This window comes from Trichechus manatus, unplaced genomic scaffold (assembly GCF_000243295.1).
Source record: "Trichechus manatus latirostris isolate Lorelei unplaced genomic scaffold, TriManLat1.0 scaffold00111, whole genome shotgun sequence".
NCBI classification, from domain to species: Eukaryota; Metazoa; Chordata; class Mammalia; order Sirenia; family Trichechidae; genus Trichechus; species Trichechus manatus.
The window spans coordinates 4,229,219-4,254,332 of NW_004444047.1; the positions used below are offsets into that span (position 1 = coordinate 4,229,219).

Here is a 25,114-nt window from a genome sequence, read left to right on the forward strand (position 1 = left end):
ACACGAACAGACAGCTCTAACACACGAACAGACAGCTCTAACACACGAACAGACAGCTCTAACACACGAACAGACAGCTCTAACACACGAACAGATAGCTCTAACACATGAACAGGTAGCTCTAATACGTGAACAGACAGCTCTAATACATGAACAGACAGCTCTAACACGTGAACAGACAGCTCTAATACATGAACAGACAGCTCTAACACGTGAACAGACAGTTCTAATACATGAACAGACAGCTCTAACACATGAACAGACAGTTCTAACATATGAAGAGATAGTTCACACCGCGTGCCAAGACGGCTCCCTCAGACTGGCCTGCTGGCAGGGTGGATTTCACTCGGATTTCAGAAGCTCCCCACATCCTAACTGATGAGCGAGGCTCACCATGCAAACTGTGTGGTTTATGCTGAACTCCAGCTTTCCTTCAGGGCATGTGGGATTTCGGCCCCTGCCGGGCAGAGGGTGCCTGTATGACCAGGCCCCGACAGAAACCTGGCAGAAGCCTCACACTCATGTTGCTGCATTTTCGTTGCTGGGGGAAGGGTGGGCTTGTGTGACCCTCAGGGAGGCAGGGAGCATCGGAAGTGGCACCTGGGCTCCTCCAACCTTGCCTGCGACTTCTTCCCCTCTGATGTGGCTGTGTGACCTTACACAGCGACACTCCTCACCCAGCTTACATACCTAACAAACCTGAGCTGGGTGCTGCTTCGTGAGTCCTTCTAGATTTTCAATCCCCAAATGTGGGAAGGGTCTTGGGGACCCCAGACACAAAACCAATAAACCACAGAAGTCATTATTTCTCCCATATGAAAATCCACAATGTGTCACAGAAGCACCATAAACAAAGTCGAAAGACAAACACACTTGAAAAACTAACTGTATTCACATCCCAAACGGCTGCTTATTTATGTGTGTGTGTACACACGTATACATTCTGTGTGTGTGTCTACAGGCACATCCTGTAAATCATAAACAAAGACCAACAACCCACTGGAGACCTGCCTCTGTGCCTGTGGTATTTACAGAGACGCAGAGGACCATACCTTGTAGTTGGCGTGAGTAGCCTTCAGGACGTCATGCAATTTGAGGTACGAAGGAAGGTGATAGAAACTTCCTAGTGACGAGGACTTACTTGTTGTAACAGGCCCTGAGGTATCAGATTGTCTAGAAGCTTGAAAAACATACACACAAAACATAAAGTTTTAGATCAGAAGTAAAACTTTGCCAACTTTAAAATACATGACTGGCAATAATGATTTTTGGAAGTATTTCGGCAGAATAATATTCAGGCCTTTCCTCTGAAACGCTGATTAACTGGAAATAACTGAGAAACCGACTAAGAAACACAAACAGGGTCTGAGTACCAAACAAAAACAGCGAGAGAAGAGAAAAAAGCGACATGCTGTAGCTAGTCTGTGTTTTTTGTTCCATTTGCTCGTCGGCTCGTTAAGGCACCAGCCCGAGAATCAGAGGCACGGCCGACTGAATGACCTTCACCAACCCCGTGACCTCTGCCAACCTGAAGGCCTTCAGTGCAGAATGAGGACAACCCCTGGCCCACGTGCTTGACAGGCTCCTTGTGCGATCCTACAGGGACGGCCTGAGAAAACGTTTTACGAACTGTAACGGGTACAAACATGATCATTAAACCCATATTATTAACTGACAGCAGCAGCACCATACAAACTGTTCTGCTCTTGTGTTTTAAGGATGTCTGACTTGGAGCCGTTAAGTTTATTTAATTCATAAGAAAGATGATCAGTACAGACTGGTAACTTTGCATTTGTAAAGTTCTGAAGCTTTTTAAACTGGTAAATCTCCCTGTTGTACTACAGTCAATTCTCAGAAAACAGCACCTTTTGAAAAGCCTAGAGACGTGAAGACGGAGCCAGGGTGCACCCTGATGTCCCAGAGAATTCCCAGCCTGCAGATCGGAGAAACAGCCATCAGGCTAAAATATGTGTCGGGTTTTAGTATCTGAAACCATACCAGGTGATACCTTTTCTTAGGCTTCCCTACTCTACCTTATTTCCATAAAAACGTCAGTTATCGCGTTCGTTTAAATACGTGGATATTCGTTTAAATACGAAACCTCTGCACTGCAGACGCTGCTCCCTCCCCGTCATGTCTTCTTACCTGGACCAGCTTCTGTGCCCTTCTTTGGGCTCAATGGCGCCGAGGCCTGCTCTCCTGCTTCTTTCTCCTTTCCCTTCCGTCGGATTGGACTTAGAGAAGGGGGGTTGGTCAGAGAAGGCAAGGCTGCCTAAGACAGAACAAGAAACGTGAAAGAAGTACAACCGGCAGAGAAACGGAAAACCACAGGACGTGGTTTTCCCACCTCCTCCCTTTGAATCCATATTTATAAAGCTAAGGTACTGTACATACCTTACACACTTTAACTCACTCCCCAACTGTGCGTGGCAGGTAATGACCCAGAACTTCCTAACAGGTGGGCTAGAAAGGGGTTACGAGCCCCTGGGCCCCCAGGGAGCCCTGCAAGGCCCGAGGCAGCCGGAGCTGCGGGTGCACACCTCTGAGCGCAGGCAGCTAGGGTGTTCTATGTGTGCCATGACACGAAAAACGGTATGAAGCGACGTTTTAAACTCTATCTTACAGACAAGAAAACAGGCTCAGAGACAAACTGACGTATTCAAGGTCACAGCGAATAAGCAGCAGAGGAGGAAGTCACCAAGCCCAGCTGGACCCCAGAACCCACACTCTTGCCAGAACACGATACATGGCAGACTAGAAGGCTCAGGACGTCCAGGCGCCCGAGCTGCAGGAGGCAGCCTGCGTGGTGGGCGGAGTGGGGATGAGACGCAAGAGACACGAATCCCAAGTCCCAGCTCTGTCACCCCCTAACTACGTCACCCCAGGAAAGTCGCTTCATGTATCTCTGAGCTTGGTCTATAAAACAGGAAGAAGCATGGGGATAAATGGCTGCACGGAGGAGAAGGGACTGCAGGGGAGAGCAAGACAGGACAGCGGAGACCAGCTAAGAGCCTACTGCACCTCGAACGCACCACACAAAGCGGAAGGAGTCAATCTCAAAAGACCACCTATTATGCGCCTCCATTTATGTGAAATGTCCAGAATCGGCAAAGCTACAGAGACAGACAGAGGAGCTTAGGGCTAGGGGAATGGGGACATAGGGAAGGGATGGCTAAAGGATGCAGGGTGTCTTTTAGGGTGACCAAAACATGCTAAAGTTGGTTCTGCTGATGGGTGTACAACTCTGTGAATATCCTAAAAACCACGGAATTATACACTTCTAAACCATGGAAATGAATGGTATGTCAACTGTATCTCAATAAAGCTGTTACCAAAATACATACTTAAAAGAAACTTAGTAGTGAGCAGGAGAAAGATGTGGCAGTCTGCTTCTGTAAAGATTACAGCCTTGGAAACCCTGTGGGGCAGTTCTACTCTGTCCTATAGGGTTGCTATGAGTCAGAATTGACTTGACAGCAACAGGTTTGATTTGGTTATAAACTATATGGCGCCTTTGATCACAGTGGGGAGATGGGGACGGTACAGGCCCTGGAAGGAGAAGTTTGCTTTAGACTGCCGAGTCTGAGCCCACGGATCGTCCACACGTGCTTCATGCTGGCAGCTGAGCACACTGGAGTGGAGCTCCAGAGCAGGTGGGTCTCTGACACTTAGGAGAGGTGTGAGGGCCGACTGACTCCCCAGAGCGACACGGTCCCACACGGGGGCTGCTGAAAGCTAAGTGCAAACAACAACGAACACAATGAGAAGTTCAGCGCCCCAGCTGCACTAGGCACGTCAGGTTAGTGACTACTGTCCCGGACGGGGCAGATATGGAATGTTCTCATCGTAGTAGAAAGTTCTACTGGACAGCGCTGGTCCAGAGAGAGAAGAGAAGATGGTTTATAACAGAGCCTAGGACACGCTGAATGGTGAGAAGGGCTAACCCAGGACAGGGACCGGGGACAGCAAGGGGCGGAAGAACAAACAAGAGAATATGGCAGCCAACTGAAAAGAACGTCTCGAGACGGGAGCAGCTGTATGCGATGATGCAGAGGGGGTGAGACTGGAGCTGAAAAGCACCACCAGACCGAGCGGGGAGGCCTCACAGGAAGAGCTGCTATGGAGTGGAGAGAGTAGAAATCAGACTGGCAGGGCTTGAAGAACTGAGTCCAGGCCAGACAAGGCCACACGGGCCTTGTGAAGGCTGGTCTTCAGCTCAGAGCATTGGGAGACATGGCTCTTCTGGAAAGTGTGTAGTGGGGAGGGGGGGAGACCGAATGGGGCTACAGAAGCAGGCAGAGCTAAAGAGAGTTTTTTAAAGATGGAGAAAACTAGAGGTGGGAAACACAGGAGAAAGAATTATCAGACGTAACTGTAAGTTGAGTGGTCTATTTTAAACTCATTGTGCAAACAGTGTAACATCTGCTGTGAAGTTGAGCATACTGACACTGGACTTCACAGAAAAGCAAAACTGTTCAGCCAACAACCTGGGAGACATCAAATGAGATATTTACAGCAGCAACTTCAATTCTGAACTTTCTTGTCTAATGCTGAAAGCCTAAGAATAAAGCTAGGTGAGCTTTATTGTGCTCTGAGAGACACCAGGCATGGAGAGCTAACACAAAAAGGGCTGTGGCATGGATGATCACATTCTGATGTTCGATTTAGTCATGATGTGACCAATTTTGTTCCCTTCAAGCCAAAGAGGATACAGAGGGGGCAGACGACAAAGGGACGTCTGGAAGCCCGCAGAGCTGTGAGGGCTGCGTTAGAGCAGGCCTGAGTGAGAAGTTACCTTTACTGCTGGTCCAGGAGCCACATCGTCCAGGACGTGAGCGCAGATATTGATCACCTTTAGCAGGTGAGAGAAGAGCTGTTCCACCATGGGCACCAGGGTTCGGTCACTGAGAGCTGGCCAGACCTCTTCCTGTTTGGTGGCTGCTGGGTTGGCTTCTTCTTCGGCGGTCCATGAGCTTCTCAGAGATTTGGGAGCACTGGCTGTGATGTGGACAGGTACATACCCTCACCATCTCCGGAGTGTGAAAGGGAAACATCCTTAAGACCCATCTACATTGAGTCTCCTGGACATCTCCACCTGAGGCTCGACCAAAACCTCCAACTCAATGTGAAACTGACATCTCCCCCAAAATCTGTGTTCCTAATCTCCATGGATGTCACCACCATACACCCACCCAAAACACTGACGGTCACCCTAGACCCCTTCTTGATTCTCAGAACTGAAGTTCAGTTGGTGACAAAGCCTGTTGATCGCGCCTCCTTAATGCTCTTTCACTCAATCTCTTCCTCTAAATTCCAAAGCCATTACAGGTAGTCCCGATTTACAACATATGCAAGATACGGCTATGAACCACACTTCCACGATCGTCATTTTTTTTTTTTAACCTTACTGTTAGTAAAATGTACTACATACAATGTTGCGGCATGTAATTTGCTGATGTTATCATCGTCAGATGTTCACTCACAGATGTTCAAAGATCAAAAAAGAGGTATTCGACTTACGTCAGAACCGACTCAGGATGGAGGGATCAGAACGGAGCACCGCTGGAAGTCGGGGACTACCTGTGTCTCACTTTGGACCCTCTCTTACCTTAACTAGGACACGAATCTCCTGACTGAGTTTCCTTATTTTCTCCTCCAACCCACGTTCAAGTCAGCTGAGTGATCTTTAAAAGGACTAATTCAACTTTCCAGAAACCCGTCAATGGCCTCTGAACAGAACGAGCCCAGACTCCTTAATGAAGACAGACAAGACCTCCACACACAATTTCAGTGGAGCTTGTCTCCTCATCGGCCAGTCTCCAACCTAGCCCCGGTCCCACATGACATCCCAAACTACCACCGTGCCCTAAATGTTCCACAAATTTTCACGTCCCCATGCCTCTGCATGCGCTGTGCCCTCTGTCGGGAGTGCCCTTTCCTGCCAACCCCCAAATCTCATGTGCTGTCCTGATCCCCAAGGAGAGCTGACTGTGGCCATACTGTGCCGCCACCGTACTGAATATCTCTCATCCGACTTTTGTTCCCATGTATCCCCCACTCATCTATAATCGACGTAAGAAAGGGGCCCATGTTACACTTTCTTACAGTCCCAGGGCCTGTACCTGGCATGTGGTGCCCACTCCCAGTCAACTTAGAACTGAGTCTGAGCAGAGCTGACTGAAGAGCTAGACCGGGGAAAGGCAGAGTAGAACGGCTGCCAGTGCTATGCATTTATGCATACAGGTAGGGTCCCTAAGCGGCACAAGTGGTTAAGTGCTCGACTACTAGCCAAAAGGTTGCCAGTTCAAACCTAGCCAGAGGCTCCTCAGGAGACAGGCCTGACGATCTGCTTCCAAAAGGTCACAGTCTTGAAAACCCAATGGAGCAGTTCTCTACCCACATGGGGTCACCACGAGTCAGAATCAACGCGACGGCAACTAACAGCAACGCATACAGCTGGCATCTGAAAATCACACTAGAGGAACAAACCACCATCGGCAATGACTGGGAAATATTTTTCCTTCATACATTCACCACTCCGATCCCCCATGAGATAATAAAAAACAAAGACCCTGGAGTCCGTTTCCACTCAGTACCCGTACCTGCAAGCAAGTTCCCAGCTAAAGTCAGGGCATCCTGGTGGGCGGAAAGATCCAAGGGGAACCAGGCTGAGGAGAGCAGGGTGAGGACCATCGTGGCCATCCCCACGGTACAGCTTTTCCTGGACTCGTCTGAGGCACTCAGCGGGGGGACTCTGGAAGCAGACGCGTTACAAGGTCACGTTACAGAATGTCTCAAGCAAACACCCGTTTTCTCTTCTGAACCGAAAAGGAAGGTATGCCACTCTCCATTTTATACCAGCACTGTATATTTTATACCATCAACTGTACTATTGGTAACAAACATCTTTTCCGTAAATCATAACTCAGTAAAAATTATTTGAGAAATGAGATCAGATAGCAGATCTGATTAAAAATACTGGAACTATTGTTTGTTTTGATGGATTTTTAACTTTCTTTCAATTTTGATTTAGCACATTTAATCCAGTGCCGAAGTTGCTTACAAGGGCAAGTCTAACGCTGGACCTATGATGGGAAAATCAGTCGCTCAGTAACTGTCGTGAAAGAAGGAAAGCAGCATTCAGGACCAGAGAATGCAATCCACTTCAAATAAGTGTTAATCAGCTGTACGCTGACACGCCCAAGAAATCTGTAGATTTACTGCCAAATGTGACGGTGATTCACCGAAACTTTTCTCCGTAATCAGGATGCATCATGAAAGCTTACTCCTTAATGCTGCAGAAGACCCAAAACTACTTCACGGCTGCCCCAAGGGCCATCTCCTGGAGGAAAATCATCTGTAAATGGGAAATGCTAAGACGGGTACAACAGCCCCTAAGCTACACTCACAGTTCCCCCAGACTTTTGCACACTAGGTCACGTTTGATTTCAAGCAAAAAACAGTTCTCAATTTTTCATATACACTGGGTAATTTAGGAGAGAACCATGCCAGCTAGAAAAGTCATTTGCCAGCACGTGTGAACGTCCTTAAGGGAACCTGCAGATCACACCCTCAAAGCCCTAAAAGTGTTCAAGGGTGAACACTGGACCTTCATGAGAATTACAGCAGCATCCCCTCAAGAGTTCACAGCACTGGTTTCCACACAACTAAAACGGGAGAAGCAAGTATTTGCTCAGGCATTTTTCCAAAAGGCCAGGGGGATAAAAGACTCAACGAGAAAGAAAACAGGGATCCCGGTAACGGTGTCTGTGTGGCGTCATTGCAGACCGAGGGGAGATACATACCCGCAATGCCAACCCAAACTCCAAACGCAGACTGGAAAGGCAGTTGATAGAAGACACAAAGCTTCACAGCATCCAAACTAAAGAAGAAAGGGACAATCAAACCTCACCCAACCATCAAAGAGGTTATTGAATCCAACTGCCTTTCACCTTTATAAAAAGTACAAAGGATGAAAAAAAAAACTTAGACCTGTGAATGGTTCACCCTTAGGACATCATCCCAACACGGTAGAATTTCACACCTTAGCAGCACAACCGCGTAACTGAAACATGCTTAACGACAGGCCAACCAGCCTGCCGAGGAGATGCCAGCAGGGCTGCGGTCCTTCTGTCTGGAGTCGGACTGTCCTTCTGCTCAGGGTCCGCTCCCTGCCTGAATCCAGGAAGCAGAGGGCAGGCATCCTGTTGGTTTCTGCATCCCAAGCCCAGAGGGTCCCAGCACACACAAGCACACAATAAGTAACTGCTGAACAAATCAGACAGCCCAAACAATGTCTCCGTCCTTACCAAGCCGTGGCCTGAAGGCCAAAGTCTGCATTTTCTACAACATGAAGTTCTTCTGTCACATAAGTTTACAATAAAGGATTAACCTGCAAATCAGTAAATTACCACTACTTTGTATAACACTGTGTTTTCTGATTATAAAAGTAATATTTGTTCATTTTAGAAAATTTGTGACTATCTGAAAAATATAAACAAGAAAACAAAAACTCATCCACAGTCCTAATATTCATTTTGGCAAATTCTGCCAGTCATTTTTCTGAGTATGTGAGGAATGAATACATGTGAATATTATTTTTCATTACTGAAATCCTAATATGCAAATTATTAAATATATTAAATATAAATACATTAAATTGAATGTACATGTATTAAATAGATAGATTTTAAATTCTCTGAGACATCATATTAACAGATGATAAATACTGTTGTTGTTGCTGTTAGGTGCCAGCAAGTTGACTCCGACCCACAGCGACCCCGTGCACAACAGAACGAAACCCTGCCTGGTCCTGCACCATCCTCACAATCCTTGCTATGTTTGAGCCCATTGTTGCAGCCACTGTGTCAGTCCATCTCGTTGAGGGTCTTCCTCTTTTCCACTGACCCTCTACTTTACTAAGCATGATGTGCTTCTCCAGGAACTGGTCCCTCCTGACAACATGGCCAAAGTATGTGAGGCGAAGTCTTGCCATCTTCACTTCTAAGCAGTGTTCTGGCTGTACTTCTTCCAAGACACATTCGTTCCTTCTTCTGGCAGTCCATGGTATATTCAATATTCTTAGCCAACACCATATTTCACAGGCATCAATTCTTCTTCGGTCTTCCTTATTTACTGTCCAACTTTCGCATGGAAATGAAGCGATTGAAAAGACCATGGCTTGGGTCAGGTGCACCTTAGTCTTCAAGGTGACATCTTTGCTTTTGAACACTCTAAAGAGGTCTTTTGCAACAGATTTGTGCAATGTAACACATCATTTGATTTCCTAACTGCTGCTTCCATGGACATTAATTGTGGATCCAAGCAAGACGAAATCCTTGACAAATACTACACAGGTAAAAAATTTAATCATTCTTACGTTCTTGGACATTATGGTTCTTTTCCAGTTTTCAGCATCAAAAATAATGATACAGATAAGTACGTTATACAAAAACCTCTGCTAGCATTTCTGATTTTTTCCCTTGGTATATATTACGAGGTCACTGAGTCAATTATATTAGAGGTATTGTAAACTTTTGACATATTACCAAATGCATGATAGTACTTGATCTTGCACACAGCTACAGTGCCAACCTGTGTGCTGTGGTGGTACAACACGTGGTTTTTAGCAGACTCTGGAGCCAAATGCTCCGTGTGAATTCCAACTATGCCACTTACCAGCTGTGTGAACCTGCAGAGTGTACTTCACCTCTGTGCGTCTCACTGTCCCCGTCAGTAAAATGGGACGGTAATACCCCCACTATAGGGCTGTATAAGACTTCAAAGAGCTACTGTGTGAAAAGTGCTCACAGACGTGCCTGGCATGTAGGAGGCCCCATACGTCACCTAGCATTAATCTGGAAAGACTGCACCAATTTATACAACCACCAGCCTATGAGTCAGCTCACTGTCCCTTTACCCATAGAGAACTGCACAGTTTTAAATATTTTACAGGAGCCCTGGTGGTGCAACAGTTAAGCACTCAGCTGCTAATCGAAAGGGTGGCAGTTCAAACTCACTCAGTGGCTCTGAGGGAGGACTGGCAATCTACTCCCATGAAGATTACAGCCAAGAAACCCCTATGGGCACTTGTACTGTCACAGGGGGTCACTGTGAGTCAGGATCGACTTGACAGCACCCAACAACAGGAACAACCTGTTTTCTAAGTGTTTCAGTCATGAACTAACCACCCCATCACAAGTCAGTAGCTTCCATGTGCCAAACACCACACTGAGCGTTCCCCACACATTAGCTAGGTTCGTCCTTGTAACAACCCTGGGGATATTCCTAGTCTCGAAGCAGCTGAGACAGATGAAATAGTTTCATCAAAAAGTCTCACAAAATTAAGATTGTGGTGATGGTTGCACAGTCTTGTCAAAACAGTGAAAAAACACTGAATTATAAATTGTAAATGAGTGAATTGTCCAGTATGTGAGTTATATCTCAATAAAGCTGTTGATAAAACACAAAAATCTCACAACCAGGTAAGTGGTACAGTCAGGAGATTTATTGTATATTACATTAAAAAAAAAAAAAAAAACTCGTTGCCCTCAAGGCGGTTCCGACTCATTGTGACTCTACAGGACAGAGTAGAACTACCCCATAAGATTTGCAAGCAACGGCTGGTGGATTTGAACTGCTGATCTTCTGGTTAGCAGCTGAGCTTGTAACCACTAGGACCTTTAATTTTTCAAGACCCTTCATTGGTTTGTTTGAATCATATGAAATTGGCAAGATTTGACCATTCTTGACCCGTAAAAATGGCAATCTCACGTGGTTCAACCTAATTATTCTCATTTAACCTTTTTAGCAGCTCTGTGACGTCTCCTGGGCTTAAGGAAATCAACTCCGCCCCCAGAAGTCTGCCTCGCAGAAGCAGAAACAAGACATGGCAGCAGGACCTCATTTCCCCAGCACAGGCTTAGTGGGCTCTGAACCGTGATCCAAGGCCCACAGAGAAGATTCAAACACACAGGATACAAACTAAGATCCAGTCCCAGAAGGCCCAGCCAACAGTCTGCTTCCCAGTTCAACAGTCCGTCTGTGTCTCGGTGCTGAGAATGTTCGCCATCATCCAACAGGAAGATTTAAACCGCTAATCCGAATCCTGGTCTACTACTCTAAACTCACTGGTTCCCCAGTGAAGTAAGGAATGGGAAGAACGCAAACAATACAGTATTGTAAATTCAGGAGCCTTCTGGAATTCCCATTCTTTGCAATGTGATCCATAATTTATTATGATCCACACAGCCGAATGCCTTTGAATGATCAATAAAACACAGGTGAACATCTTTCTGGCATTCTCTGCTTTCAGTCAGGAGCCATCTGACATCAGCAATGAAGCAGTTACACCAAAAAAGGGAACACCACATATTTCAGTTCATAAGATTATGGTAGCTTTTATTCTCATATTTACGTCTTCTGTACTGGCTGATTTTCTTTTCTTTTTCTTTACAATGAGCGTGTATTACTTTAATAACCAGGAAAAAAACAGTTCTTTACATGCCTACTGGAATAAACTAAGATTCTGTTCACCAAGGCACAATTCCTTAGGAAGAGTTCTCATGCAAGCATCGTACCATGAAGAACTGACCATATAAACCACTGAGAATGAACTTCGTGAAGACCAACCCGAAAAGACTCACCGTGAGCGCTCGTGTGGTCGACGTGATCAGTTCGTGGGAAACCGCAGCAATAACCCTCGAAAGGTTGTTTTCCAGAGTGACATCTGTGATGCTTGGTACTAAGTTATAGCCTCTATATACCCTAGCAAGGAAAACATGGAGACTTAAGACACTATTAAAGTTTACGATATTTTTAAAGCACAAATGGCAGTTAGGAGTTTAAAATTAGAGGCTAAGAGGAGTCAAAGCAGTCTTGACAGTTAAGTTAGAGGGAGACTGGAAATATATTTGGTCATTATTCTGTGAAAATGGCCGAACTAATTCTCCCCTCCCTGCCTCCACTCCGCCTGAACCCCTTCATGCAACACTGGGCACGGCCCGCCTGCTCCGTTCGCCGGTGTTCTCTGCACATCAGAAGCCACCTGTCTGTCAGGAGTCCAGTTAAAGCAGACAAAAGCAGCCCCCGTCTCCATGACTGGACACCCACAGCACTGTCTCTGCACTCCATTCACGGCCCGTGTCAACTCCTATCCCCCGTCACAGTTACGGACAAATTCTAACTCCCCCGCTGTTTAAGCAAAGTCCAAACAGGACGCGTGCTTGACTGCCTTTTGTATCCCTCACAGTGCTTTGCCAGCTGGAGGCTCTCACGACTAAAGCTAGGAGAACATTATATCATCTTCACGGATGGATTCCGACAGAGCAGGGAGCTAGGTGCAGACACAGCTGCACACCTGGGAATTCTGTTCATCTGGCCACAGCCACACAGACAGGCCGTGTGTCAGGAGGCCAGGTGACGCTGTAACTGGGAAAGTTTTCCAAGTAGTCGCTGGTAAACAATTCCAATTAAATAGTGTATTCATCTCTGTTGGTATCCAAGTACTCACTTTCTAAAATGACATTTAGAAAACAGCAATTCACTCTAAGTCTGTCAAATTCCTGATGATAAAATACTCTTACGCTGCTTCTACTTATCTTAAAGGAATATTTATCCTGAATCTTTTCAAAGAGAGACAATGCCAATTATGAGGTTGAACAAGAACATTCTCTGAGAAGAAAATAGTAAAGTGGCCAAGAAATTATTTCTTGTTATGTATGAAGGTTGCTTTTTTTTTTTTCCCCTCAGCAGTGTTTACATTAAAAAAGGCTGATATTCATTTAGGAACAATGACTTCAAAATTTGACAAGCTGAGTTCTAAATTCAGGGAAAAAAAGGACCAAGTGATCCTTTAAACACAGAAGCTATTTAGTCCCAGTTTTTAAAAACTGCCACTCAGTAGACAGGACTCTCACATAAAACCAGAGTGTTAACAGCACTTCCAGGGCAGAGGGCTAACGAGGCGTTGTCCTGTTAGCATTTCTGCAGCCTTCTCTGTAAACAAATCCTGGAGAGAAACTATAGCTTCGCTAGACTGTCTCTGCTCGGATCACCTTTATAGTCTATGCTGCTCAGCCGAGAGTCCCAGAGAACGGAATACGACAGCCACCTGACACTGATTCCAAAGGCTCTTCACAACCAAGGTCAATAATAATATTTGCAGATGACTGGACCCTGACGGGCACCTGACTGTTCGCGGGCATGACAGACTACCGTGCTTTGCACAGGCAACACAAAACCTGCTGTCACCGAGTCGATTCCGACTTACAGCGACCCTGTAGGACACAACAGAGCTGTCCCATAGGCTTTCCAAGGCTGTAATGTTTACAGAAGCAGACTGCCAGGTCTTTCTCCCGCTGAATGGCTGGGGAGTTCAAACCACCAACCTTTTGGTTAGCAGCCGAGCACTTTAACCACAGGTAGACAGAAAAACTTAAATGGACAAGCTTTCAGATAAGACAGCATAACTGTTGTGCACAAAAACACAGCTGTCCACTGTGGACTGCGATGAACTAATTACAAGAGCTGTGATATCACTGTTGTGTGACTGAGGCAGTGCTGAAAACACAGGCGGTAAATCCTGAAAAAGACAAGTCTCTTCTCCAGGGAAGACTGCCTACGCAGACACCCTGCCCAAAAGCTTCCCCCTGGAAAACGCACAGTTCTAGAGTAAAGCCCTAAAGGAAGGCACTGAGAGAGGGTGGCGTGTACCTGGTTATGGTGCTGACGGAGAAGTGAGACGGAGGCTGCGTCTCATGCATCAGGAGCTTCAGGTACACGCTGCTCTGATCTCTCGCCACAGCCACCACTGGATCCGCCTGTCCTTGGTCACACTTATAGAACAGCTTTGGGACAAGCCTAACACACAAGTCAGGAAAGCCCATGCAGTTCACCTGCGTTTCAGCCCCTGCCCCCCAGGTATGGACGTCTACAAACAGAAAAGCTCTTCTTCCTTCTCAGCGGAGCAGGTAATTGCCACTGTCTTCCTAGTGCTCGTTTACACGGCCCAAAATCCCCACAAGGGGCCACTTAACAATGAGAGGCTAGTATTTTGTTGTTTTAATTATCATTGCTTTAGGCTTCTATGCTAGTGGATTTCTTTGATAGTTTAAGTGTAGGATGGCTGAAAATGAGCTAGAAAGATCTAGGCATATGCCCTATATCCTATTAGCTCTTCCCTCTCTTCCCACTCTCCCGCCATTTAGTACTTCCACCCAAAAAGTGAAGAGAGAGAGCAACACTCGGTAAATACCTCATCAGTGATGCTGCGGCAACATGCCGCACCCTGGGGTCTTCATCTCCCAGCAAATAGATGGCAACGTCGTTCAGCACTCGTTCTTGCAGTTTTAAAAGCTTTAAAGGAGAAAGAAACAAAAACAGATGTGACCTCTCTATTCGAATAAATTCTCGACATTTTGAAAAGCCAGCGAGGCTCGACCCACGGTGACTGGTCTTACATTCACACCAGGCAACCACAGCTTTCGTGATACCCACAGGTAGCTCAGGAACATGAAAGTCTCATCACAAAGACAGATCACTTACCCCTGTGTAATGATGAGCCCCTCTGTGTAAGTTTTCTGCTTTTGCCTCCAAGAAGCTCACCAACCTAACGAAAAGCATATTTCACTATGAAGTCGTCCAGTTACTCAACAGGCCCCGACTGAGGGCCTCACAAGACCCTGACAGATGTGACAATGAAACATGTGCTCCCAGTAAGTCAGCCCAAGCCCACGGAAGGCTCTGAGGCTGCGCTTATTTGGACAACAGGAAGACTGACTTCTTAAATTAGAAGAATTTACACTCCCTTCAGAATTCCAGACTCAGGAAGATATTACTCAGTAAATTGGTTTTTCTTGAAAACCCATACAAACATCTATTATTTTTAAATATTCGAAATGCCCTGCAGAATTGGGGCAAACATACACCACAGAAGTGGCGAGACTCTGGAGTAGACCCCAGGCTCATCCCAGCTTCCCACTGACTGGCTGCCTGGCCTTGGGCAAGTTACCTCCCTCCCAGGCTTCACTTCCTCATCTGTGAAATGGGTGTAAGAACAAGACCTAACTAATGGGAGACATTCTCAAGATTAAATAAAATTCCCAAGTAGGACACTCATACAGTGCCTGGCACATAACAAACACTCTATAAACAGGGGCTTAAAAAAAAAAGAAAAGAAAACCTGGATAATAAAGGTAAAATTTCCCTTCCAAATTGGCATGACACAGCTTATGAAGACAATGCGCTACATTCTACCTTGGTGAGTAGTGTCTGGGGTCTTAAAAGCCTGTAAGCGGCCATCTAAGATACTCCACTGGTCTCATCCCTTCGGGAGCAAGGGAGAATGAAGAGAACAGGATACAAGGAAAAGATTAGTCCAAAGGACTAATTGTCCACAGCTACCAAGGCCTCCACCAGACTGAGTCCAGTACAGCTAGATGGTGCCTGCCTACGACCACTGACTGCTCTGACCAAGATCACAACAGAGGGTTCTGGACAGAGCTGGAGAAGGATGTAGAGCATAATTCTAACTCACAAAAATAAAGACCAGATTTACTGGCCTAAAGGAGACTGGAGAAACCTCGAGACTATGGCCCCCAGACACCCTTTTAGCTCAGTGGTGAAGTTACCTCCGAGGTTCACTGTTCAGCCTGGGAGTAGACAGCCGCATAAAACCAAATGAGACTAACGAGGTACAGGAGTCCAGTGACAAGGGCCAGAAGGCAGAAGGGGACAAGGAAGCTGGTGATAGGGAACCCAAGGTTGAGTAAGGATATTGTTGATGTGTTGTGAGATTGTTAACCATTGTCATAGGGCAACATTTGTAGTAACTTTTAAATGAGAAACTATTTTGTTCTGTAAGCCTTCATCTTAAGTGAGAATAACAGCACAATTGGAAGAGCGTAGTCAATGTCACTGAACTGTGTATGTAGAAATTTTTGAAACAGTGAATCTTCGGCTATGTGTATTTTCACCATAAAAAAAAAAAGGTTGAGAAGTTAGAGGGTTGATATGTTGTGGGGTTGTTAACCAGTGTCATAAAACAACATGTATACTTCTGTTTCATGAGAAACTATTTGTTCTGTAAGCCTTCACCTGAAGTACAATAAAATATAAAAGAAAAAAACAATTTCCCTTCTAAAAGACAGCATTGAAAGGAAACATCTCCAACTAAAACTTACTCTTGGAGAATGAAAGCTGCAACACATCAAAAGCTATTTTAACGGCAACAAAATACACATCAGCTCCTTACCCAAGCTCTGTACAATGGTAAGTACGTTCTTTTCTAAGCGAATTGGTATGAGTCACAAAGTTTTAAAAGCTTAAGACAAAGGTGAAAAAATCCAGAGCCCTTTCGTCTTTCCCATCATTCAGAGCACTTTAATGACTGAGAATAAAAGAAAAATCCACCCCACACCTACATTTTAAAATCCTAAGTATAGGACAAAGTTCGGCCAACAGCCGCTGGGCAGAGGAAAGCTACTGCTGGCGATCTAGACCACTCAGAGCTCTAGAGGACAGTGACTTGATAACCAGCACCACATCCCCAACCCCAGGGCTTTCAACGACTGGCTCAAACTTCTGAGACGCTTTCGTTCATGAAATTCAATGATTTAGGTTCACTCACCTGAAGTCAATCTCTGCAAGGGTTTCCAAAAGCTCCGTCCTCACCAGCCAGTAGGAGCTGCTCCTCAGGGCAAGCACATCGATGATCAGCTGCAGCCCCAGGTCACTGTAGCTGCTGCCGCACAGGCTCGTGACGCAGTGCTGCAACGTCCCGTGGGACAGCATCAGTTACCTGCACTCCACGGCCGCATCGTGACAGTTTCTGCCGTCACTCGCAGACACACACGGTTTGTGCGTACGTGGGGTTTTTAAACCGAAACACTGCTCCACGTCTCAGAAATATTTATTGTATATATTTTATCTCAGCAAACACAAGTTTAGAAGCAAATGTTTCTCTTTCACACAACTTTCTTTCTTCCTCCTACTTCTGCCTGTGTCTTGTCCCCAAGCCCAAAGGGCAATTTCAGGGACATTTATCAGTGCTAAAGAGGGAGCTCACGCAACACAAAGCAACCAGCGCTGCTAAGACAACTGAAGACCCAGCTCCAGGACAAGGGACCAGCGGACTTTGGGGAGACACACAGGATGCCCACTGGGTGTCACCGGCACCTCCAGAGCCTTCGCTGCACGGGGACCAGCCCAGGGCTCCAGGGCTGTTCTCCCTCCTCCTTCCCTCCCGGCCCACGCCGGGGTCATCACGCACGCTTGGCGCACGCAGACTGCCGGCAGCAACGTAACTGTGCTGCCAACTTGCTCCCTTCTGCTCAGAGGAAGCACAGCTGACTGACCTTGGCAAACACTTGGAACAAGGGAAATATTCCTGCCAGACCACGGAATGTTAGAAAGGGGAAGTGTCCTGTAAATTTAAAGTCATAGGGTTTTTGGGTTTTGTTTTTTCAGGTAGACATCTACTGTTGTTGACTGGCCACTTGTGACCTATGAAGCAGCTGATGTATAAAGGTTCCGCATTCTATCACCTCCACCTGGGGCAGCTCAGCTCATCCACTAAAAATAAAGGTTGGATTACATCATCTCTAAGGCTCACCTGAAGTCTTAACATTCTATGGCCTAATGGTATTTTTTTTTTAAAAGAGATTCTACATTTAATGCTTATGAAGTGTATTTCCAAATATTCCCTTTTTTAAAAAGGTACTATATGTCAAACAGGAACCCTGGTGGTGTAGTAGTTAAGCGCTCAGCTGCTAACCAAAAGGTCAGCAGTTTGAATCCACCAGCTGCTCTTTGGAAACCCTATGGGGCAGCTCTGCTCTGTCCTATAGGGTTGCTAGGAGTTGGAATCGACTCATCAGCAATGGGTTTGGTTTTGGTTGTATATCAAACAAATATTCTGAGAATTAAAACTTAAACTTAAATCTATTGCAATTTAACTTGATTTGCAATGTTTTTCTTTCTTAAGCTGAATGGTGAATACATTATTATTGTTTAGAGCTTTAGAATGTCTAGAAATCTTTTCTATTAAGCTCTAATTTTAATAACAACAGCAAAACTTCTAATCAAAGAAATGACTTCCACAAAAGATGCTCACCCGCACAGCTGAGCAAGCCAACTTGCAAGTAACGGAAGACTCGTCTTTCAAGGTTTTCTGCAGCAAAGGAATGCAGTCCGCCAGAGAAAACGTATTTCCTGACCAGAGGAACAAGCAAGAAACACCTTCATTTAGACACGGCCTTGGGAATGACATCCAGAGAAGGCACCAGTGCACACATCGCTGTTACCTGTCAGGCTTCGCAGGGCGCCCAGCCAGTCGCCCACGTGGAAGCGGGCTCGGCTGAGGATGGAGTAGACAAGGGTCCCACAGAGGATGGCAGTGGCCCCTCGGACCTGCGGGTCTCCATGATCGATGTAGTTCAAGATGTCCGAGACATACTGCTCCTCTGGGGAGACAAAGCGCCCAGACATGGTACAGCTCCCACCACCCGCGTTCTAACTCAGAGTACAGACTTAATCCTCAGGAAAGAAGAAAAGGGTGGGAAGGACCAGCCAAACCTAGAAGTGACTCGACCATAATCATGCTCAGTAGTAAAAACGTTTGGGGGTTTAAGGATTTCTAGATTCATCAGACCCCTGGTACCAGCTCAACACAAGTGACTGTCTGGATTATGATTCCAAATTGTCAGATTAAATTCCAGAATTTAAAAAACAGATTAGAAAAACTCAAACTACACATTATCCTATGTATTCAACGACACAGATTTGTCCCCAAGCCCAAAAACAGAGAAAGAGAAGGCTGGTCCCCAAATGTGTGCATGATGGGAGATGTAAAACAGCTGCTGCCTCAGCCCCACCCACCTGTGAGTAAACACCTGTCTGTGAGTGAACACCTGGCCTGTGAGTAAACACCTGTCTGTGAGTGAACATCTGCCTGTGAGTGAACACCTGGCCTGTGAGTGTGAACACCTGCCTGTGAGTGTGAACACCTGCCTGTGAGTGAACACCTGGCCTGAGTGTGAACACCTGCCTGTGAGTGTGAACACACCTGTGAGTGAACGCCTGGCCTGTGAATGTGAACACCTGCCTGTGAGTGAACACCTGGCCTGTGAGTATGAACGCCTGGCCTGTGAGTATGAACACCTGCCTGTGAGTGAACACCTGGCCTGAGTGTGAACACCTGGCCTGTGAGTGTGACCGCCTGGCCTGTGAGTGTGACCGCCTGGCCTGTGAGTGTGAACGCCTGGCCTGTGAGTGTGAACACCTGCCTGTGAGTGTGAACACCTGGCCTGTGAGTGTGAACACCTGGCCTGTGAGCGTGGCACACCTGCCCTGTGAGCGTGGCACACCTGCCCTGTGAGTCAGAGTGGAGGCAATTTGGACTAGACACAACTTGTGCTTCAAGTACAAACTCAGTGTGCACGTATGTCCCAGACTTCTACCTCGGCTGTGCGTGTCAGCTACAGCACTGCATCTAACAACCTAAGCAGCATCATGCACATGTTTTGGGAGACACACCAACGTCTAAATAGCATGGATTAACTAAACACTGTCCTAAAACGAAAAAGTCAAGACTCTTGGTAGTCGTTTTCAAAATAGTCACTGACCATGAGGAATAAGATGTGAACATTCAACATACCGGGATATTCCGTGGCATCGAGAGGTACTTTGTAAAGTTTGCTGAAGAAGGACTCAGGATGAAGGGCCACCGCTGCACTGACACAGCTGACCGCCAGCGCCTTCACGCTCACCCTCACATCCCGATCTGGAACCAGTGCTGCAGGGAAAAACCGGGGTCACGCGCCTCAAAGCTGCAAACAAGCCACCTTAAGGAAACAAAACTAGACCCACTAAGTCAATTGTGCCCATCATCTCCTTCTCCCAGCAGGCGGTGGGAACCAAAGTCCACTCTCAAACTCACTCCCTCTGTTGCACTAAGGAGGTCAAACCTGGCCAGCAAGTTGACCTCTGGGGCCTAGTTACTCTCTTCATCTCTGCGCCTCTCCCTCTATACTCACCATTTTTCTCCCCAGTTAGCAGAAACGAAGCTGATAAAAGGCGGACACAGTGGACAAGAGGAGCAGCATCATCATCAGTAGACTGTCCTACGTCACCTTTGACTCTGCAAGGCTAGAACAGAGAACACTGGCGTTTTGTTTGTCTTATAATTGAAGGACCAGTACGTTCATCCATCACTCACTCAACAAACAGTTCCAGAGCAGCGACTACGCTAGGCACTAGGGATCCACAGGTGCGTATCCTTCCTCACGGAGGTCACAGACGCACGAAAGCCGACACGTTACAAGGTACTAGTGACACGTGTGCTGTGACAGGGGTGCGCTTGGTGTGCAGGGAGGGCACCCTGCAAGGAAGGCAGGTGAGACGAGGGAAAGCTGCCCAGACAGTAAACGTGAATGGCTACTCCGGAGGGAAAGAGCCTGGGGAAAGCCCAAAGGTGAGAGGGAGTAAGGCCGGTGTGACAGGAGCTGCGAGGAGCTGCTAAAGGCTGCAATACTGACCGAGCATCTACGAAGGATCTAACCATGAAACACTATTGCTTGCCCTTGAGGAATTTAAAATCAAATGGAAAACAGGAAACTTGCATGTGAAAAAGTAAACAATATAAAGAGCCAGTTTTTAAACCACTCCAAACCCTGCACACCAATGCTTGTGGCAGCACTTTTCACAACAGCCAGAAGGTGGGAACAACCAAAATGCCATCAGCAGAGGATGGACAAACAAAACACGGGATACACAATGGAAAACTACTCGGCCACGAAGAGGAAGAAGTCCCAATGCCGGCACACAGCAACCATGAAAGCAGTACGCTGAGCTTCCAAACCCACTGCCAACAAGTCGATTCCAACTCCTAGCGACCCTGCAGGACAGCGGAGAACTGCCCCAAGGCTGTAATCTTTACGGAAGCAAACTGCCACATCTTTCTCCTGCAGAGCAGCTGGTGGGTTCAAACTGCCGCCGACCTTTTGGTTAGCAGCTGAGAGCTTTAACTACTGCACCACCAGGACTCCATGTTGAGCTTAGTCAGTTGCAAAGACAAATACTGTATGATCTCACTTACATGAAATAAGCAAATATCACTAGTGGTTACCAGGGGTAGGAGGAAGGGGGAAAGGGGGAGTTTTTGCTTAGGGGGCAGTGAGTTTATGTTAATGGTGGTGGAGTAATTTGGAAAAGGAGAGTGAGAATTGTTGCACAGCTGAAGAATGTAATCAATGTCACTGAATTCTACAGGTAGAAATTAAGGAAAGAAAACCCATGAATCACAAGGTTCAATTCGAAAGCGATCACGGAGGTGGTGCAAACCGGCAGTGTTCCGTTCCGCCGTGCAGAGTCACCCGCGGGTCGGGGGCCAAGCTGATGGCAGCTAACAACAACCCACCAAAACCCGGGCGCGGCGCAGGGCCAGGGAGGATCATCACACGAGTGGTTCACGAAGTCAAAGCTCAGCGGGCATCTAGCAAGGGAGCAATCAGTACGGGATAGATCCGTCTGGAAGGCTCCTCAAAGGAGGAAAACCTGAAGCCGTTTCCGGCCTCTGGAGCAGCACAGACGAAGAGCAGGCCAGGAAGCGGGTCAGAACGTCACGGGGAAAGAGCTGAGCAGAAGCCCACTGCTAGGAAAGCAACAGACTCGGTAGAGACACAGTAGCCAGACCCCAAAGAAACACTGCTGTCGAGTCGATTCTGACTCACAGCGACCCTATGGGACAGAGCAGAACTAACTGCCCATAGGGTTTCCAAGGAGCAGTGGTGGATTCGAACTGCTGACCTTCTGGTTAGCAGCCGAACGCTTAACCACTTCACCACCAGGGCTCCGGTTTAAGACCTCACACGTGGTCAGAAACGACCTCGCGGGCTCACCTTGCTTTCCTGATCACCTGGCTCAGCACCTTCCTCTCTTGATGTGAATTTATCCACACTGCTGTCAGAAGACTGCCTGCTGTACCCCATGTTCGTCAGTAAATGCGCTTGCTGAAGGGCTTCAAAGACAGAGAATCCAGCTTAAGTCACAAGTCGGCATAACCAGTGCTTCCAGTTAAAACACAAACACCCTCACCGACGCGAAGCTAACACAAAGTACAGAGTGTAGATCCAGGAAAAGCAGTTACTCCCCAGCTGTGATACACACTGAGAAGACAAAGACGCGGAAACATTTCCTCCTGGAGTGAGGACAAACGGAACAGCCAGGGCTGAAACGAGCACGCACCGACAGGAGAGCTTCTGAAGGCATCTGTGGCCTCGTCGGGAAGAGCGGCGGCTGCGTCCTCGTCGTCGTCCTGCAGCTGTCCAGTCTGCATTCCCAAGTACTGGCTGTCCGCGCCATCTAACACCTAGACAGGCAAGGGGGCTGTGAGGACCCCACTCAGACCCCCCAAATGGAGGCACAAGGGTCAAAGCCACAAACACCAGCACTGAAAAGATCACTTGTCAGAAGCACACGGATGCATGTGTGTAAATTCTCAAGATCTCATTAATCATACATTACTAGCACGTTATGAAAAGCTTTGTAGCTCTTAAAAATTCCAAAGAAATTCATATCTGGAAATTTCTCTTTGTCATATCATAAAAAAATCCAAACACAAATCTTTGTCTTTACATAAAAGTAAAATTTGACAAGTTAGAAGTGAGAAAAAAAGCTTCTAGACAAAAACCTAATAATGTAACAGGTTAGCCCCTAAACTGCTAGGTCTGAATCCACTAATTTTGGGGCATGGTGTTTCAGATATTCGGCCATAAGCTTAGGCTATGATTCCATATTGCAAATTTCTTCACATACACTTGAAATTCCCTATGTAGTTTACTGAAAAATAAACCGAGCAGTGGACTCTGAAACCACTAATAAATGATAGAAATAACACCTATTTTCTGTATCATCTTAAAAAAATCTTTCCAGGTTCCTCTCCAATTAAAAAAAAAAAAAAATCAAGCGACATGGGCAAATACAAGCAATGATTTCCACCCCGAGATTAGTTTACAAGGTAGCACAGCTCAGCCGGTCAACAGGTTAAAACAGGGCGTTCCATCCCAACAGTAATCCACATTCATGGAATACCTTGCCGTGCGCCAGGCAGGACCCTATGTGCTGAGCGGGCATTATCTCCTTTACCCTGCACAACAGCCTTAGGCCACATGTGCCGTAATCACCCCATCTTCTGGATCAGAACACTGAGGCGTGAGGTGACATGACTGCTCCAGGCTGCCCGGCCAGTAAAGGGCACGGCCAAAATTCCCACGCTCCCGGGCACCCCTGGAGCCCAGGCCCTTGACGGTGAGGGCCACAGGCTCTGGGCCCGGCGCCATCATTCGGATCTCAATCAACTGCAGCAAATAACTGGACACTCCTTTGCGACTAACCGAGCGATGATGCTGTCACCACAGGCCACTCAGATGAGCTAAGTGAGCACTCGGGTCGGGACTGCCCGGACGACATCTTGTCTCCCCCTGCCCCTCAGCTCCCACTCCCTAGGCAAACCTCTGACCTCGTCATCGCCAGCCCCTGCAACCATCCCTAACTCCACGTGCAGCACCTCACGCTCACTCTCCAACCGCGACCTCCTGGCTCATTCCCTCTGGTGCTTACCTCAACCCACTCACCCTTCAGCCACAGCAGCAATAAAGGCAACGGTCCCGTCACGCCACCAACCCATTCCCTCCTCACCCAACTGAAAATCCGCAGCCCACCACCATCACAGCAGCCTGCATGCACCTTTAACTTCCCAGCCTCTCTTGCCTTCTCTGACTTTCTAGGCTAAACTCCAATTCTAGTTAAATCCCAGCTTCCCACCTACTCTGTGCCTGCAACTAGCAACTGAGCTCCCGACTCTGAGTCTCAAGTGGTCCTTAGTGGCCTGAGATTGCCGCTGCAGCTCCCTAGTTCCGGGGTCCACAGCCTCCAGCACGCATTAGGTCAGCTGGGGGCGGCCCTCCTAGAGTTTCTGACTCTCGAGAGAGTGTCAATGAACGCAGAGCTCTGTGGCCACTGCGTGAGAGCAAGTCCTGGAGACAGCACAAAAGGACAGAAGGGGCCAGGCAGGGGCCGGACCAGGACCACCACACCATGCCCTCGCTGCATGCCCCAGTCCCCAGGTGTGGGGGGAAACAGTACCATTTCACTTGCAGAAACCCGCACTTCAAGGAAAATAGCGTCAACAGCGAGCACAATGGCGAGATGAAGAGGCTGGTGCCCACCACTGCAGCTAAGTACAAATGCGGCAGGTTTCCAAAGTACAACAAAAACATAAGCAGAGCACACCTGTCCCTGTCGAGTCGACTCTGACTCATAGTGACCCTCTAGGACAGCAGAACTGCCCCACGGGGTTTCCAAGGCTGTAATCTTGACGGAAGCAGACAACACCTTTCTCCCAAGTAGCAGCTGGGGGGTTCAAACTGCCAACCTTTTGGTGAGCAGGTGAGCGCTTAACCACTGCACCATCAGGGCTCCCTCCTTTTTTTTTTCTTTTCACAAAAATAAATATAATCTGAAAACTGTCATCCTAAAAGTATATTAGAATTATGAATACATCAATACACACTGACTGTTTTCTCTTCAGCGCCCAGCAGTACCACGACAAGTTCTGAGTAAATACAGTGGTTGTCAATCCAGAGCACACAGAGGTAGGGTGGTCCTCCCCACCCCGTGGCACCGTGCCTCCACTGAGACAGCGGCCTCTGACCCTCTAACCATTCCCGAGAGAAGGTGCTCAGAGTCCCTACAGTTATTCACTCCCACTTCTAACAAATTTGCCCAGAAACAGTCTAAGACGACAGGATATCCCACGGAAGCGGGTCCCCCCACATACCTGAAACGTTAGTGAACCCAGCGCCGCCCCACCTTCTCTTATCCCTGATTAGAATCCACCTACCGTTTCCTGACTGAAAATGACCTGTTCTTTCCTCCTGCAGGTCCTCTAACTGAAAACCCAAAAGGTGAACCCATTTCTCCAACCGAGCAAATACAAACTCGTGCTGCCTTTAGAAACCGTATCTGCATATCCACACATCCACACAGCAACAGGGACCTATCTGCAGTTCCATGTTTCTGTATTCAATCCAGCAACTCATTTCTACGTTACAAAGCT

General features: G+C 47.2%; 1 protein-coding gene across 1 annotated transcript in view; it reads right to left on the reverse strand.

The window, feature by feature from the left end:
• The window catches only part of HTT (huntingtin), a gene marked incomplete at its 5' end in the record, with an annotated part of 180,967 nt that overhangs the window by 84,066 nt on the left and 71,787 nt on the right, over positions 1-25,114 (reverse strand). Inside the window, 16 exons of the mRNA XM_023738001.1 lie at positions 1,053-1,180; positions 2,146-2,272; positions 4,796-4,998; positions 6,603-6,754; positions 7,806-7,882; positions 11,646-11,766; positions 13,714-13,860; positions 14,255-14,355; positions 14,545-14,608; positions 16,628-16,767; positions 18,113-18,210; positions 18,303-18,461; positions 19,655-19,792; positions 20,034-20,145; positions 21,897-22,015; positions 22,243-22,366. Of these exons, the coding sequence (XP_023593769.1) occupies positions 1,053-1,180; positions 2,146-2,272; positions 4,796-4,998; positions 6,603-6,754; positions 7,806-7,882; positions 11,646-11,766; positions 13,714-13,860; positions 14,255-14,355; positions 14,545-14,608; positions 16,628-16,767; positions 18,113-18,210; positions 18,303-18,461; positions 19,655-19,792; positions 20,034-20,145; positions 21,897-22,015; positions 22,243-22,366 (2,010 nt within the window). The remainder of the gene's footprint in view (positions 1-1,052; positions 1,181-2,145; positions 2,273-4,795; positions 4,999-6,602; positions 6,755-7,805; positions 7,883-11,645; positions 11,767-13,713; positions 13,861-14,254; positions 14,356-14,544; positions 14,609-16,627; positions 16,768-18,112; positions 18,211-18,302; positions 18,462-19,654; positions 19,793-20,033; positions 20,146-21,896; positions 22,016-22,242; positions 22,367-25,114) is intronic.